General features: G+C 46.6%; 1 protein-coding gene across 2 annotated transcripts in view; it reads left to right on the top strand.

Moving 5' to 3' along the window:
• EPHB1 (EPH receptor B1) overlaps positions 1–18,199 on the top strand; it is a gene marked incomplete at both ends in the record, with an annotated part of 421,851 nt that overhangs the window by 346,287 nt on the left and 57,365 nt on the right. The window contains one exon of one of the 2 annotated variants that reach the window (XM_082654999.1): positions 8,700–8,822. The exons of the other annotated variant lie outside the window; for it this stretch is intronic. Coding sequence (XP_082511125.1) covers positions 8,700–8,822 — 123 coding nt within the window. The remainder of the gene's footprint in view (positions 1–8,699; positions 8,823–18,199) is intronic. 2 annotated transcript variants of the gene reach the window in all.

The following is an 18,199-nucleotide window of genomic DNA, read 5'->3' as shown; positions in this document are numbered from 1 at the left end:
AGAGGGAAGGCAGGTAGGGAAGTGAAAGTGCATGGATGCTGGACTGAAGAGCCTGGGAACCTGTGGTTCATGTTCAAGGGTGGGTGGGAGTGTGGGCTTCCCATGTCAGGGAAGAGGCAGACAGACAGAGTGTTCTCGTGGTTTCCGTGGGCCAGTCCGCAGAAGGTGCTGGCTGCCTAAAAATTGCCTGGATGGGATAATCGAGGTGGGCTAGGGTAGGCTGGGTAATCTATCTTTAGAAAACTTCCAGCTGATGCTACATTTTGGAAGTGTTACCAGGTACTTATGGGGCTTGGATGGACAACTATACACTCGATGGTGATTGACACTGCACTGATTTCTGAGATGGATGGAGTGTGCAGGGGTGGGGAGAGAAGAAGGTAAGGGCTTGGTAAGGGGTCAAGGGCTTTCAGAAAGCAACCCTAACAGAATCATCTCCTTGTTACAGGCAACTGCAGATATAATCACCGAGCTACTTTTGTTAAGCTTTGAGAAAAGCAAAAACAGATAAGATATGTGTCTAAAGACCATAAGACTGGCAAACACACTAATTTTCACACAGGACAAGAGGACAGAACACAGGGACCACAGAACAGGAGGGTGAGCTTGATCCCTGCCAAATGCTCCAGAGACTGGGAAGCAGATGGGTCCTAAAACTAAATCATTGGGAACGAACACAGGATTGTTAAGAAAAGTTAAGGGGACCTCATCTCATTTACTAGGGTTACACATTTAGTAAATTCAAGAGGAATGGTATACGTAGTGGCTTTTTATTATGGCAAAAATATTTTATGATCTCCCATGGGAAAGCATTGTAAAGTGGGTACAGAGCTGGTCAGCATACGAAAAGATAGTGGGTTAGTGAGTCTGTCAGCCAGGAAGGAAGTCACCAGTTTTATTCTAGTTCTCGTCCAATTCAATCTCTTGTTCGTTTGATTGTTTTTTAAATTCATGAGTCAGGTGCAAGCCTAGGGATGCCTATCAAGTCTGTAGGTAACAGTCGGGTGGCTCAAGGAACTCCACAGAAGACGGAATCAAAATTCAGAACTATACAACAGCTTTGAACGCTAATTTGAAATCTGCAAGACAAAATGTTAGAGGGATAAATCTAGAAGCTAGTGTTGGTTAAAACAAAAATAAAGCACTACAAAAAGGAGGAGACCTGACTTGCTATCTGTTTGTATGGAAAAGTTTCAGTACTTAGTTGATCACATGCCTAATAGGAGTGAGAAAAAGCTAATAAAAAAGGCTAAGCACTGTTACTAATGCAGAATAATACTACTAAAAGCCTCCAATTTGAGCACTTACTATGTTGAGCACAGTAACTTTAAATTAACTAATTTCAGCCTCATAACCGTCCCATGAGGTAGATTTGGCATGTGAAGAAACAGAGCCTCAGAGAAGTCAAGTAGCCTGTCCAGAGTTTTATGCCTCTGTGGTCACAATTAAAGTTGGGATCAGAGGAGGTGATACACAGAAATGCTGTCCTCTGTGCTGGTGAGAACACATCTAGAAGGACGTTCTTGGTTCTGGGGACCCCATGTGTCAAGAAGGACTTTGTCAACAAAGCAGCTGACCCATGGAGGGTGCCAAGTCCTGACCTGTCACCTCAGAGACACCAACCGATTTGGTGCTGGAGAAGTGCAGGCAGGAACCTGGGGGTCAAAAGCATGACACTATCACAGCAAAAGAAAGGTGATACTGTTGTGCTCTGTTGTGTTAAATGGAACCATCGGTGAGAGATCCAAGTAGGCAGACTTTGATTCAATATATGAACAGCCCCCCAAACTGGAAGTGTACACACAGAGCCAGGCTGCTTTGTGGGGAGGGAGGTAAGCTCTCTGGTCTTGCAGAGACAGATATCAGTAAAGGCTGCTGTAGAGGATGTTGTAGAGAGGATTCCTGCTTTAGGTAGGACACTGGACTTGATTCGACCCAAGATTCTGCACCCAGCTTTCTTGACTCTGGGTGGGAGGGACGTATCTGAACCGTTCAGGACACAGCATCCAGCGCACTGGAAATCGCCTTTGGACACCAGGGTGAAGGTCAGGTGTAGCTGGAGGAGGGACACAGACCATGGATATTTTGGCTGCCTCTCCTGAAGCTAACAGGAGCATTAGCACCTGAACATGAGTAAATGAGGGCCTATGGGAAGAGGAGGAAAGGCCCCCAGGTGCAAAAGGTGGCTGAGTGTTCAGTGAGTGTTTATTAAATGTCAAATAAATTTAACGAGCTAGCTTCACCCATTTGTCTGCTGCTGGCTCAAAGCCAGAGCCTCTAGAAACCAGGGTAACCCTTTGAGTCCCCAGCTCCTGGGCTGTTGCCCTCAGGTTCCTGGCAGGACTTCAGTGGCCCAGAGACAGTGGGCCTTGCCTGGAAGGACCTGCCTGTCCTGGTCATTGATACCCAAGAAGCAGGGAGATGTTTTTTTCCTGAAACTATTTTTCCTGAAATACCTTCCTCAATAGCAAGTAGCCTGTGGTCTACTTTCCTTCTCTTGGAGACACATATTAGGCAATAACTGTGGTTTTAAGAACAAATCTTGAAATGTGGTGAAACCCCCAAACAGAAGGTGGAAGGAAGAGCTTCCTCAGATTCGGTGCTTTTCCACCAGCCTTGTTGCCCACCCTGGGGCTCCCTCTCTTGGATTCTCCCTCTAGCCTTGGCTGGACACCCATGACCTCCACTCTTTCAGGGAAAAAGACAACCACCCATCATCCTGGTCTTGACCCCAAGCAGGCGGAGCAAAGTGTTTCTAGTGTCCATCAACCTTTCCTGGTAGATTTGCTCTGAGAAACTACCCGTCCTCAGCCTTTCACATCAACAGCTTCAACTGTGTGAAGCTCTGGGTAACTCATGTGTCCACCACATCCACCACTCCATATCCAGCCTTTCAGCTCTGTTTCCATTCTGAGTTTTCTGACTGACTTCTAGGCCTTGCATATTTCATCCATGCATTCAAAGTCTAAAGCCACGTGTGCAAACTTCCCTAACAATAGGGTTTCCTTCCCAAAGTCCATCACCTGGTTAATAGGACCACTTGATTCTGGAAGCCTTGGCATTGATTCGCATTCTTCTGGTCCTTCCTTCCTTCCTCATCTTTAATTGCTCACCAAGTGCTGTCAGTTATTCCTTTGAAATTTCTTTTGCCTCTTCTGCTGTTGTCATTGCGATGCTCTGCTTAAAACCTGTTATCTTGTACCGTAATTACAGCAGCAACCTCAGAGCTGTTTTCTCAGCCTCCAGCCCCTTCCCCGCAACAATGCAAGGGAATGCTGCGGGCTGTCAGCAAAGTGAACTCCCTGATGCCTTGCTCTCAGTACATCCCTTCCCTGCTGCTGGTACAGTTGTCAGCTCTGTGTGTCCAATGGCAGCAATCCAGATGCCTTTGATGGTAGTCAAGGCCCTCCCACTAGTGCATTAACACTGTTCCGCCTCAGACACCCCCTTCCTTCCACACTCAAGCTGACCACACTGTCCCTGCTCACGCAATGGCAGGTCTCTCTCTGAGCTGTGCCTCATGACACTTCAAGCTTCTCCCTCTTCAGTGAAGGACCACATGACCTGTCCTTCTAGAACTCTGACCTTGAAGGCTAGCATCCACAGTCCTCCACCTTCTCTGGTTTCTGCAGCACTTACAGCTTGTTTCCGGGTGTGGGATCCTGATTTTAGACTCTCTGGCACTGCTCCCCAGTTTGTTCACATCTCAGTGTCTGGTCAGCATTGAGAAAAAGAGGGGCGATCAACGTTCTGAGGCAGAGGACTGGACGAGGTCCCTCCCAGGAACCGGAGTTTACGTGCAGATCCCTAAACAGCTTCCCTCTTGTGCTTAGATATCTGGACCAAATTTAGGTGAGTCATGAATATGACAAAGTCTGCCTTGGATCCAGAATGGGGAATGAGGAGGCAGATGTTCCCCTTTCCTATGGCTCCATCAAACCTGCCGGGACACAAGATATCAACGACTGAAAACAACCTAATTTATGCACTAGCTTTCCGGACTCTACTGTGGGATTCTAGGAATCCTCCACTAGCAGGAGGGCACTGGGCTCTTCCTGGCACCCTGAAGCCTCCCTCATGGGACCCGCAAGCTGTCCGTGGTACTGATTTTGTCCTTTCTGAATGCGCAAGAGGGCTGAATGGCAGTATTCCATCTTCTTCTTCCACTTTTAATACCTAAATGTCACTTACTGTTTAGAACTGGCCCTTTACCAGCCCACGCTATCCTGCCCTGAGACCCTGGCAGTTGTAAACACGTCGAGCTGACTTTTTAGCTACACCCCACAATCTGCCAGCATCCCCCAAATTTATCCCAGCCTCTTCCCTTTTGAGAGCACACTAATCTCCTGCTACAGGATCTCCAACAATACTCAGGAGTTTCTTGTGCTTCAAGGACTGCTCCCTGCCATGCAGGAAGGCTCTGGATAATGGCAAAGTCATTTCTCCCCAAAGTTAATATCTTTAAAGCCTTGGTTCATGTTTGAGATTTTGCAGATCTCCTGGGACTATGGTCCTTTAAAGCTTTAACAGTCCAGGCTGTGACCCCACTCATAGCATAAATGGGTTTTGAGATCAAAGAATAAACATATCTGCAAATCAGATCTTTAATAGAGATTAGTAAACTAGAAGATCATAAAATTGAAGTTTTTCTTTTCTCTCTCTCGGCACCATCAACCACTGTAGATCTGTACCTACCACTTTTGTGCCAAAGGTATGTAACCTATGTTAAAAATGATGAAAATAATCAGAAACTATAAGATATTATAAATATTAACACTAACAATAATATGAAGCATTGGACAGAGCATTATAAAACGTCTTACATTATAGAGCTATATTACGTCTGATATTATTGTAACTGCCATTAATAATATTTCCCCAACAGTCACCATCTGAGAATATTTTCTGAGCCCTGTCTCTAAACGTTTGGCTGTGCCCGACTCCACAGCTGACTCGAATTCCTTGTTCACTGTCTGGTGATTCATTGCACTAAATACCATTTCCCTGATAATTAAAAACTGCTCACTGGCAAGTGGGAGCAGAAACAGGCTGATGCAGGATTTATGCAGAAACACAGAATGAGCCAAAAGACAAATGACCGGTTCTGCCTAGCTGAAGACATTTTACTTTTCCTCATCATCTTCTGGGACTAGAAAAATGTTAGCTGTGATGTGGGAACGAGGTCTGGAGAGATGTGTCATCCCGAGACGAGGTGGTTGCCGGCAGAGCCATTAGTGCACGTGTTCCGCCAAAGCACTCTTCAGACTTAGGACCTAGGAACCCTGCCCACAGCCATTCCTAGACTGGCCCTATCTGACCCTCATCAGAGGAAAAGCACTGAGTTTGAACCGTTTGTTAGACTTCTGATTTCAGTTTTCCTTCTTCAGTCTAACAAAGGTATCCTCAATTGCAGGGAAAACAAGAACTGATTCCTACCCTGCATAGGTGCAGGATGCTCTAAATTGACATTGCATCACCAGGTCTAGGCTCCGTGCCACCTCCTCGGCTTCTTGTGAAAAGCTTCAATGATGACCAAAGCCTCTGCCTGGCCCAGAGCAGCAGCTGAGACATCGTGTGTGCTCACACACGCACATACTCATACACACGCACATTTGTACACTCACACACACTCACATACACACATACGCACTCACACACACACACTCCTTAATTCCACAAGCCCGTGCGGTAGCACAGCTGCCCGTGAATAAACCGCACAGTGATTAGAATGTGAACTTTCTCCCATGCAGATGCCCTTGCTTGGACGCCACTGGCCTAAATGAATCCTGGCACCATCAAGAGATGAGCTCTACCTTCTGGGAACAGCTCCTTCCCAGAACTGATTGGGGCCAGTATCTGTGGAGCTCATTAACTCATAACCCTCTCTCATTCATCCTTACATATGTCTTTACTTGCAAACCATTCATTACAGCACATTCTAGATTATTTAATTAGTTTCCATGGAAGAGTTCCTGTAGGACAGCTTAGCATACATCGTTTAAAAGCCCTTGATCCAAAATAACAAGGTGGTATTTTTAAAGTAACTAATATAACCCTAAGAGGTTTACAGCCCCCCAATGCTCAGCTCCCATGCCCGCACCCCCCCCCCGCTTCCTCTTCCTACCGCCCCAAACACTTCCTAGAACAATTTACTGATAATAATCACGAGCATATCAGCTTGTGAGCCCTCCCTGTACATCAGGCACCGTGTTAGGCATATCACTTGCAACATGGTCCTTAATATCACAGCAGCCCCAGGAGGAAGGTGTTCCCTCCTCCGTCAGCAGAGGAAAACGACGTTATAAGAGATGTATGTGGTCTTGGCTCAGAATGCCCAGCTAGTGAGAGGCTTTGGTGTTGTGACCTCACCTCTAGATCCCAGCTTCTGGGCTCTGAGCCTTCTCTCATTTCAGCCCAGAACTGGGAAGAAGTCACAGGTTGTTGACACTGGCCTGCTGCCCCTGTGGCATTTTGAGTGGGTCTTTTGTGGTGACCTCGTCTCCTGAGCTCACCCCTCCAGCGCACACTAGCCAGCTTCCACCTGAAGCATCTGTGTTTCTTCACCTAAGCGCCTCTCAGGCTCTGGAGTCTCCCCGCCCACCTGCCCAGCAGGGCAGCCAGCCCTCAACCAATGACTGATGGGAGTCCTGTGGAGCTTCGCCAGCTCCCTCCACCCTAGGGTGGGCCAACTCTGAAGCATATGGTCTCAGAGATTCCTAGGGGCTGGGGAGTTAAGCCTGTGTCAGTTACTCACAGTCCCAAAGCAGTAAGTGCCTTGAGAGCACACCTTTCATAGGCTGCCTTCCTTTCCTACCTTGCCTGCGGCTACTTCTTCGGATCACCTCCCAGATGAGCCACTTGCTTTCAAAACCTTGTCTCAAGTTGTTGCTTCTGGAGAAACCCAAAGTGAGACTGCCTGTAGATACTGGTCTCGGTTGTTAGACTTTCTATGTGGTTTCAATCCTTCCTGCACTTCACTTGTTCTCCACACCAAAGGAGAAAGGGATGAACCTCCAATTCTGTTTTCCCCTTTGTCCACTGTTATTAAAGTAAACTCTCCCTCTCTCTCTCTCTCTCTTTCTCTCTCCCCCTCTCTCCCTCCCTCCATCCCCCCAGGGATCAGAACATTCTATTATAAAGATGAGGATTTGCTTTGTCCAAAGTTCAATCAGCAGATTCCAAAGTCAATGTTGTCATCCCCAAGTTTTCAAAGAGCATTCTAGAGTGACGTCGACCACCCTAAAGCAAGCCACCTAGCGTGCTTGGAGTGCTTTCATTTCATGACTGGGAATAACCCAGCTTTCAAAAGAAGCAATTCCTCTGGTCAGAGCACCTGGTTCTCTTTGGCTTTCAAAACATATCCCCCTTTAATTGTTTGCTGCATCTTCCTCCTCCCTCTGGATTGTATTCTGGCCTGAACTGGTGATCAGGGCAACATTAATCTGGGGGATCTGTAGAGTCACCAGAAGTTTTTTGGATGAAAGATGTCAAAATTAGACCACGCGCTCAGGGCTGGGACTCACTGAGAAGAAGCCACGGTGGCCGGGTGGGAAGTGTGCGCTGAGAGGAGCTCAGCTCGGGGAACCTGAGATCCAGCCTCCACCGCGGGCACAGCACTTGGGCTTTTGCACACCTGCCTGCCCTGCTGACCTGACTCTTCCACGAACCAGACAGCAGCGACGGGCAGGGAAAATGGCTGCTCTTCCCAAGAATGCGATGCCAGACCGTGCTGAGCAGCTTTCGAAGCTCAGCTCCCACTACATCACCGCCAGGAAAACCATCTCCATTCTTGCCTAATGACACATCCAACACGGTGAAAAACGACATTGTGATGAATCCATTTGTTTTTGGATTCCATTTCCTTTCTTTTGTCCCCTCTCCTCCACTTTTTGAATGTATATTTTCTGCAATGACGATTCTCTATTTTGTCCCCGTGCACACCTATTTACCTTGCCACTGTAAACATCAGTGACAAAGTCCATATTCCTTTATGTATTTCTCATTCACCATTTTATTCACTTTTCATACTTCACTGTGTCTGAGGGCATGGGGGTTCAATCACCATTTTTCTTTCATTCCACCTCATTTTTTTCCTATGTAGACTTTGCTCTTTCCTCTCCCAGTGTTTTCTATGCTTTTCTCCTCCCATTTTCTCTTCTGGTATACTGGCTTAGCACTCCTATCTTGAGGTTTTTCTAATAGCAATTTCTTTCTTTTTTTTTTTTTAAATCCATCCTCATCCCTCTTCCAGCCCTGGACACAGCCGTCAGTTATAACCTTAACGGTGGCCTCCACTCAGGAAAGTTGTCAAGTTGATAATATTGATATCTGCCCTACCATTTTACCACCACTTTTCTGCTAATGCATTTGGTTGGCATCAATCAGCTTCTTTGCCTTCTGTGAGTGCCCGGTGTGGGAACTGGTCCCAATCTGTCATTTATAAGTAATCTGCTCCACATTTCATCAAGAGCTCAAAAACAGAAGAAAATACAGAGGAGAAGTAGAGGACAGAGAACCAGGCTAGCATGGCCCAGAGGGAAGGGAGATGGGGAGGCCCAGCAAGGAAAAGAGAGGCAGCCCTATATGTAGGAGAGACACCCCTGCCCCGGTCATACCCTTACAGCTGGGGACATCAGCCAGTGCTTAATGACCACCATGTCCTCTTTGGGATGTTAACCCTGCTTATCTCCTCTAAAAAGGCTCCCCAGGGATGAAGATCTACATTGACCCCTTCACTTATGAGGATCCCAACGAAGCTGTCCGGGAGTTTGCCAAGGAGATTGATGTCTCTTTTGTGAAAATCGAAGAGGTCATCGGAGCAGGTATGGCTCTCCCCTCCCCTCCTTTCTGTTCTCTTGGTGTCCAAACAACCTCTTCCCACCGCTCTGGGTGTTCTCTACCATCTTTTTCCCCAGAAGATACGTCTAAGCCATCTACAATGTGAGTCTAAGAATCGTTTGGGGAGCTTGTTCATGGTGTCCAAGCTTATTTGGTATTGCAGAGAAGTCAACTCTAGTCTAAAAAGGTTCAGAAATAGCTTTGGAAATGGACCACCAAATGCAGATAAAGAGAGAGAAATAGGATAACCAACTGAGAAATATACATTTCTAGAAGCTGGACCTAGTATCCCCTTCACTGACTCTCATATCTCCATGGCTTTGGGCCAAGATTTCTTCCCACACTTTCAGTTCTCCTTTTCTGATGTACATGGATTTGGAGGCAGACCATGATAAACTGAAGAGGGACCACTATTTCCAGAAGAACGCTCACCCATGTCCATATTTTTAAACAAAAGATCTATGATATGGATGGTAATACAAGACACATTTCTGTCCCCAAAACGTGTGCTCTCATCCATCTCCCTGCATTGGAATAGAAACCCAGCCCAGCAGAGAACTAACTGCCTGAGATGCTCTTAGGAAATTCTACCTAAAGACTGATCTAAAATTTTCATCTTCCTTTAATGGATCAGTAGTTGAGTCAGTTGGGCAATGGATACAGCCTTATTGATGTAAATGAGTAAAATATCCCAAAATATCATTCTTTTGGAAGTAATCTCTTTACTGCCCCCTCTGCTATCTTTTCTGAATCTTCTCAAAGATGTGTTTGCTTTGTGTCCTCTTTCCTACTTTTGTTTCTACAACATTCTTTGTCTTCTCTTCTTCTTTAAATTGTATTAGCCACTATTCAATCTCTCTTCACTCATATGTTGTATTCTTCTTTGTAGTTCATATGTATGGAAGTGCTTTTTTTCACGTCAGTATTTGGAGAGCCATGGGGTTGTCTCTCCGAATAATATTTTAAACTCCATAAAATATGTTTAGTCAAAGTCTTCCAGACAGCCACTCCATATATTGTCTTTAGGGGGAAAGTCACACTCTTTCCATTCATTGCCTCTCTTAATGCACTGAGGATTCAAAAATCCATCTGTGAAGTTGAAAGTCACATTTGAAAGCTTGCCCCATTAAGCCACCATCCTCATGCTCTGATTTCTCTCTTAAAGAGCTCCAAACTCATGGCATCCCTGTGGTGGGTGCTGGGACTCTCCCTATCAGGACACACAACTCTCTTCCTACCAACCCCTCACATGTTCCAGCCAGCTGACCATAATCTGATCCACATGAATCTATACATATTTCCCATTGACTTTCATTAAATACTGAACCACGACATTCACTTCTGTGCAGATAATTTTCTGTTCCCCCTTAGACACTGACAGACCTAAGGATCATGCCTTGGAAGGCTGGATCCCAGCTAAATTTGATGACTCATAGGGGCTCAGACTTCTCCAGTAAACTTGAAAGAGCGTTGGGCAGGGTGGGAGGGCGTTCAGTCTGGCATGCTATTCCTCCATGTTGTTCATTGTTGTTATGTCATGTGGCAATGGTGATAACAATTTTAATGTTGTTATTTATGTCATGTGCTTAGAGCAATGTGTTCTGGACTGCATTTCATCCCAGAGAGCACACGTCAGCCCCCCTCCCGACTTTGTCAGGGGAGGAGTAAAGAGCCTTCTCACTTTATGACCCTGCTGGGGAGTGGCAACTTGGAGTGAGCCCACCAACTGCTGGATGCTGGGTAGCATTTGCTGATGCTGCCGTTTTTGTGCATTCTGCTCAAAGAAGGCTCAGTCCCCACCATGGCTCACCTGATCCCAGGGAGGGTTGATACATGCAGCAATTTATAAGATGGCCAGCAGCTTGGGATAAAGACTTCCACCCAGGTGCTGCTGACCGCCCTCTACCTGACACCCATCTGCTCACGATTCAGAAATCACAGAGCTAATCCCTGCGGATATGAATTCACTATGTGTAACTTGATGCAGTTTCAACAGGAGACACTCCTGGCTGGTGTCAACCTCTCTCCACTCTCCGGTTCTTTCTCTCTGTCACCACCCCTGCTTCTCCCACGCCCTGCCTTACTGAGACTGACTTCACATTGTGCTAAAAGAGCTGGTGTGAAAGTTGAGTTTAAAAAAAAAAAATTTGTAAGGTAACATTTATGCAGTGTAATTGGCAATATTTCCCTTAGCCACCTGGCAGATTCGGCTCGGGGGACCAAATCTGGGATGCAAAATGGTAACACAACATGAGAAGAAGAATCAGAAATCATTTCTCCTTCCTTCCTTCTATTCCTTCCCACCTTCCCTCAATAAGCTCTTATTGAATAATTTTTGCATGTGGGTGTGGAGAAGAACAGACACTCTCCTGTTCAGAGGTCTGACAGTCTTGGGGAGAAACAGGCCAGTAACATGCTCACTATTTCACACAACCCACAACACAGGTATGTGCAAAGGTTGTGACCAACATAGAGCAGTGTTTAGCTCCCTGTTCTGGGAGTGAGTTGGGGCATCAGGAAGACTTCACAAAGGAGATCACCTGTGGCCTGAGCTTTCAAGCATGGAAGCTAGTAGAGAAAGTAAGTTTCTGTGAAACTCATGAGAGGATGAGACAGAAGAGGAAAATTAAATGACAAAAGGAGGGGAATGACCATGACTTTCCAGCAGTGGTGTGCTGGAGCCAGCTTGCACTACTTCGCAGGAGCCAATTGTGTGCATCCTTTTCCAGCCCTTTGTTCGGTGGCATCATGTTGGTAGTTTGACATTAGCCATGGGAGGAGTATTTACACCGTGAGAATTAGTAAATGCTACAAATCAGGGGTCTTTGTTTCTTCGTTTTCTGGAGAGCTGGTAGTTGAATGCTTACCAGCACACTCCGGCCTTCCAGAAGGTGCAAGATAATTTCAAAGAGGTTGCAGAAAAACTGGCCCATTCCTGCTGAGAACAGATCCAGAGGAGAGGGCTATGTTTGTTGCAGGAGGGATTAGGTTGAGAATTCAAAAGATCACAGCCTGTGACTGTGGTGGATTCTGGAAAACACACTCAGTGCCTAATAATCCCAGCTGATATGTTAGTGTCTAACACAGATGCAGTCCCACTCCACGAGAGGAGGAGAGGAGACTGAGAGCTAAGACAAGGGACCAGAGAACACGCAGCGCCGGAGATGGGAGGAGGAGAGGCCTGATGGCCGGAGAGGACTCAGGGAAGAGTCCCCCGAGGGCTTGGAGGCTGTGGATGGGCTGACACTCGGTGCGGCACATTCTGAGAACAAGGCTGAGAGGAGGCTGCTAGGGAGGGGTTTCCTGAAGGTAGGAATCAAGCATTAAGTCTGGAATCAGGCTGAGACTTAGCAATCCAGAGACTGCAGTATGGATTTTATCCTGTAGAAAATGGCGAGTGGGCTGCTTTCTGAGCAGGGTGGGTGGTAGGGGTGAGGGGGGAGAAGAACCTGATGAACCTGTGTTTCGATTGGACTGGAAGGGGTGCTGAGAAATGGTAGGTAAGGACTCAGAGGCATGCAGACCAGTTATGGGGCTTGGAAACGTGGAGAAGTTTTGAGATGGCCGATGCTGGGATCAAGGGTGGTAAGGAAGGCTGCTTTGCAGTGAGTAAACTCATCTAAACGGAATGTACCCACACATGGCAAACGGAGTGACCAGTGGGCTTGGTGGCATGGAGGTTGTGACCAGAAGCGAGGGCCATCAGGTTAAACACCTTGAAGGGAGAGGGGGGCTGCCTGGCCCCCAGGGTGTGGGACTGGAGGTTGTGCTTGCGAGTAAAGGCCAATAGAGTAAAATCTAAAAACTATAAGGTTGAAGAATGGCACCAACCTCCAAAGTTTCTTCTATAGTTGTTGAGGATATTGAACAAAGAATAAATAACAAATCACTGTGAGCCAGGTGTGACACCAATCAAGAGGACTGAGTTACATTTGACCCTAGAACAACACAGGGGTTAGGTGCATCGACACCCATGAGCTGTTGAAAATCTGCGTGTATAACTTGACAGGCAGCCCTCTGTATCCATGGGTCCACATCCCTGGAGTCAACCAGCTGTGGATAGCCTAGTACTGTAGTACCTATTGAAAAGAATTCTGCGTATAAGTGGACCTGTGCAGTTCAAACCCATGTTGCTCAAGGGCCAACTGTATAATTAGCTCATTAATCATTATGTAATTATTTGTTTAGTGACCCTCTTTTATCACCGTGCTTAAAGTTCCATGGGAGTGATGAAACTTAAGTACTTCTGTGAGTCCCATGCTTGGCCTGGTGTGGCACTCAGGTACTCGGTTAAACATTTGTTGTGTAGGGTTGAATGTCTTTGGGGGAAAACCATAACAGGGATAAGAATTTGGAGAACTGGGTGGAGTTTGGGAGAATGCAGAGAGATGAGAGAGAGGTTGAGTGAGGTTATGAGTCGTTCAGTGCTCTGAAAGAAGCCTACTGGAATGAGGAAGGCTGATCCTTCCTCTTTTCCCTGCAGATGATGGGAATGATTGAAGTCCCTTTACAGAGGGCAGACAGCCATCTGATATCTTTGGAGAATGTCAGCTTTTTATAACCATGAAGTCACTCACAGGTCAGCTTCAATTGACCTGTGGAGTTCTGATCCAATGCTTAATTCTTTTTTTGTTTGTTTGTTTGTTTTGTGGTACGCAAGCCTCTCACTGTTGTGGCCTCTCCCGTTGCACAGGCTCTGGACACGCAGGCTCAGCGGCCATGGCTCATGGGCCCAGCCGCGGGTGGGATCCTCCCGGACCGGGGCACGAACCCGCATCCCCTGAATCGGCAGGCGGACTCCCAACCACTGCACCACCAGGGAAGCCCCAATGCTTAATTCTGATCGGTTTGATCTGTAGACATGCCCAGAGCATAAAGCAGAGCTGCCATGTCTAATTGGGCTCTACAGCATGAATGGTGCTCCTGGGTCATGCAGTGTGCAACCTGCATAACTGTATGTAGCAGCCCTGAGCATGACAAATGCATGAAAATAGAGGTGTCACCATAAGGGGTCATCCAAGGGGAGACATGCCAGTTGTCTTTTAATTAATAAACACATCCTCCCCTGACTCAGCAGCTGCTGATCCAGCATGTCCATGGATGGCTTACTGTGAAGGAGAAAGAGGCTTGAGGTGAGAGGGCTGGGTAAGAAGAGCTGGGGAGAGGGAATTTGTGATGTATATGGGTGGAATGGGGCCAGCAAGGCCCACCATTTCTCTTTGAAGAAGAGGATGTGTTTCTTGGGGATGAGTTGGTAGAAAGTCACCTGCCAGCCTGACTTTTGGGCTCACTCAGACCGAGGATGGGCAGGATGAGGGTAGCCTCATACTGGATAAGAATCACAGCAGGAAGGGTTTCCAGAGGAGCAGATCAAATAGATATTGCCTGTAAGTATGATTAATATAACTGGCATGCACTCAACATGTACATACTTTACAAGCATTGTCTCATTCAACTCTCATAATGGCCCTGTTAGCCCTGTTTGTTAGTTTGTGTGTGTGTGTGTGTGTGTGTGTGTGTGCGCGCGCGTGCACATCTGTGTGCACGCATGCATTTGTAGGCTGGTAAGGATATCCACATTCAGTGAACAGCTTGCCAAAGGCCATGCTACTGGTTGGACTGAGTTAACGGTAGAGCAAAAACTGAAACCCAGATAAGGTTGATCTTAGTCTGGTGAACGTAACTCCCACACTACCTGCCACTTTTGTCACTGTTCTGGAAAATGGCAGCTAAGTATAGAGACATTGTTTCTGATGGCAAACTCTAGCTAGCAGTTTGGAATACCCAAGCCTCTTGGCTGGAAATGACGGGACTCTCCTAGAATTCAGTATTCCCATATGGTGGTGCCACAAAGATGCCCTGGGGAGAGCATGTTCTTCCTAGAATACCCTTGTCCCATCCTCTGGTCCTCCTATTCTAGTATGATCAGTTATTTCCTTAAGAAGGATAACAATGAGGGCCAAGATATTTACCATTTTTAATTATGTGTGCTTGCTTATATTAAGAAAATAAGTAATATCTAGGTATGTGGTTGTCTAATGAATACAAGAAGCTATGAGAAAAGACAAAGCTAGGTTTACTCTCGCTATCTACATATTAGGTATTGTGGACACCGTGGCTATTAATTAGATTCCATCTCATTTGCCAACCCCAGTAGCCTGGTAATGGGTACCTGGGGAACTCTGCTGAGGAGAAATAGGGTTGTGATCAATTAGTAATGTCTGTCCTGGGTGCAAGGACAGGAGGTGGTGGAATGCCTGTCATGGTTTTACTATCCCTGGTTTAGCATAACCTATCTTGCACAGGACAGTGTGAAAACTTGCTGGAAATCATACTTTAAAAACCTAGTTTAAATTAATTCTTTAAAAGTTTCTTTTCCGGTGGAAGCTTGAACTAGTAGTGAGAAGCTCTGTTTTCCTTTTTCCCTCCCTAAGGCAGTGTGTGACTTCACAATGCTGCTAAAAAAAAAAAAAAAAAAAAGACTGAAATTGTGTGTAGATCCACGCGGCACATAGCCAACAGCTAGTGCTTGAAATGTCTGCTGGCAGGTTGGATGTTTCATTTTCAAAAATTGAAAATTCTTTCCTTCTGATTTTACATATAATAGTTGAGGCATTTAACGCTGCTGAGCCACTTTTTCTCTCTTCCTCACTTTGTCAAGGAGCTGAAACTTGTAGGGAATAATTTCAGCAGCTGTCTGGGAGGGCAGTGACAGAAACTGGCAAAATGACACTCAGCTGACAGCCCTGAGGGCCACGGTTCTCAAACCGGAGCCAGGCATCAGAATCACCTGGAGGCAAGTTGAAACCCAAGTCACAGGGTCCTGTACTAAACTTTTGATCCCGTTGGATATAAATGGGGCTTGAAAGTCTGCATTTCCTAACAGGTTTCCAGGTGATGCTGATGCTGTTGGACAGGAGCCACACTTTGAGAACAACTGCTAAGAATCACTGGCACGAAGCTGGAGCTAGTTTAGTGCCAGTCCTAGCCAAGAGGTTGTTTGGCTGTAGGAGAGGGTCCAAGGTCAGCTGCAAAGATGTGTGCCAATCAGAGTCCAGCCAGACCAAAGTTAGGTTGGCTGCAATTACTATCAGTCAGCAAGCTGTACAGAAAGAACTAACCATAACCACTACCCAGTCATTTCCTGTAAGTATCTATTTTAAATATAATGCTGGGGAGTTCCCTGGTGGTCCAGTGGTTAGGACTCAGTGCTTTTACTGTCGTGGCCCCGGGTTCAATCCCCGGTTGGGGAACTAAGATCCCACAAGCCTCACAGTGCGGCCAAAATAAAAATAAATAAATATAATACTAATGCTTCATTTGTTGAAAATATTTTTTAGGCATTAAGAATTTTTCTTAAAAAGATGAAAAATGGATGGCCATGTTTTGGAGCTCATATGAAAGGAAGCTCTATAGAGTTCAGATCATGGCAAATCGAAGCACCACAGACCTCAAGTTCTGGCCCTAATGGCAGGAAAGGTGTCCCAAAAGCAAATATAGTTCCCTGAGCAAAGTATGTGAACCTGAAGTCAAAGATCACAGGTGACAGCAGTCAGATTGCAAGTGACACATAGTCTTGGTTTTCTGTTTGCTACTAAAAAGGGCCCATCGACTCCCACTCCCTAGGAGTCTGTGGCGGTGCTAGGGGACCAGAGACCCCAGACTTTAATGCCCCGGGCTTACCTGAAGACACCCTCCATGCCCAGATACCTGGCAGGGGGACTTCCCAGCACCCCTGGCAAGATGCTCTGCTGTGTCTTGGATCAGCCTCCTTCAAGTCCCACTAGGCTACAGAAACCTATGTTTGCTACCTTTTCTCTTCCACTACCCATCCCCACTCCCTACCCCATGACCCTACCCTCACTTCCCACCCCACTCTCTACCCCTGGATTGTCTTTTCCTGTGTCTCCAACAGTGTGTAGTTTACAAAGCACTTTTTCAGAGCCCCCACGCCCTGTTAGGAAGGCCCCACAGTTGATCAGGTCCTTTTGTCCAACAGAGCTGAGAAAGCTGAGGCTGAACAAGGGAAGCACCCTGCCCCAGGTCCAGTGGGCGGGGAAGGAAGGGAGGATGGTGTAGACTCAAGCTTCTTCCCCCAGAGTTTCTTCTTCTGGCCAGAGTTTGCCCCAGCTGCAATGAGGGCCACTTAATTACAGGGTGGCGCACAGCCTCTGCGTAAGGACTGTGGATTAAGTGACTTCCTTTGCAGTTGGTGGTTGGAAAACCTCCGGGCTTGGGGAATATGAAGTCATTTCTTTGTCAGACACAGAAAAAGAGCTATTTTTACAGAATCACCATCCTTTAAGCCGCTGCTTTCCAGTGATTATAGAGCAGATTTCCAAGAGCAGTAATGATACAGAACCCATCTCTCCCAACCCAAGGAGAGCACTTTCTTTTTTTAAAAAGACTTTATGGGCTTCCCTGGTGGCGCAGCGGTTGAGAGTCCGCCTGCCGATGCAGGGGACACGGGTTCGTGCCCCGGTCCGGGAAGATCCCACATGCCACGGAGCGGCTGGGCCCGTGAGCCATGACTGCTGAGCCTGCGCGTCCGGAGCCTGTGCTCCACAATGGGAGAGGCCACAACAGTGAGAGGCCTGTGTACCGCAAAAAAAAAAAAAAAAAAAAAAAAAAAAAAAGACTTTATTTTCTGGAGCAGTTTTAGGTTCACAGCAAAATTGAGTGGAAGGTACAGAGATTTCCCATATACGCCCTGCCCCACACATGCATAGCCTCTTCCATTATCAACATCTCCCCGCAGAGTGGTACATTGGTTACAATTGATAAACCTACACTGATACATCATTATCACCCAAGGTCCACAGTGAAGGTTCACTCTTTTTTTGTTTTTTTTTTTTTTTTTTTGTGGTATGCGGGCCTCTCACTGTTGTGGCCTCTCACGTTGCGGAGCACAGGCTCCGGACGCTCAGGCTTAGCGGCCATGGCTCACGGGCCCAGCCGCTCCGCGGCATGTGGGATCTTCCTGGACCGGGGCACGAACCCGTGTCCCCTGCATCGGCAGGCGGACTCTCAACCGCTGCGCCACCAGGGAAGCCCAAGGTTCACTCTTGATGTTGTACATTCTATGGATTTAAACAAATGTATAATGACGTGTATCCACCATTTAATTTCATATAGAGTAATTTCACTGCCCTAAAAGTCCTCTCAGGAGAGCACGTTTTTATTTTATAATTTCAAAAATCTATATGATGAGACCCCTACAGAGGATATAATTTGCAGCTAAAGTATTAGGAACACTGAACCTGAAGACCAGTCAGCCACAAAGATTAAACAATGACATGACATTTGGCAATTAGGAAACGAATATACGTAGCCCATACTGCTCTATACAGATAGGACTTTG

Source organism: Grampus griseus, assembly GCF_964374135.1.
Source record: "Grampus griseus genome assembly, chromosome: 5".
Lineage (NCBI taxonomy): Eukaryota > Metazoa > Chordata > Mammalia > Artiodactyla > Delphinidae > Grampus > Grampus griseus.
Note: the sequence above shows the minus strand (reverse complement) of the source record. Positions and strands in the feature narration are given on the sequence as shown.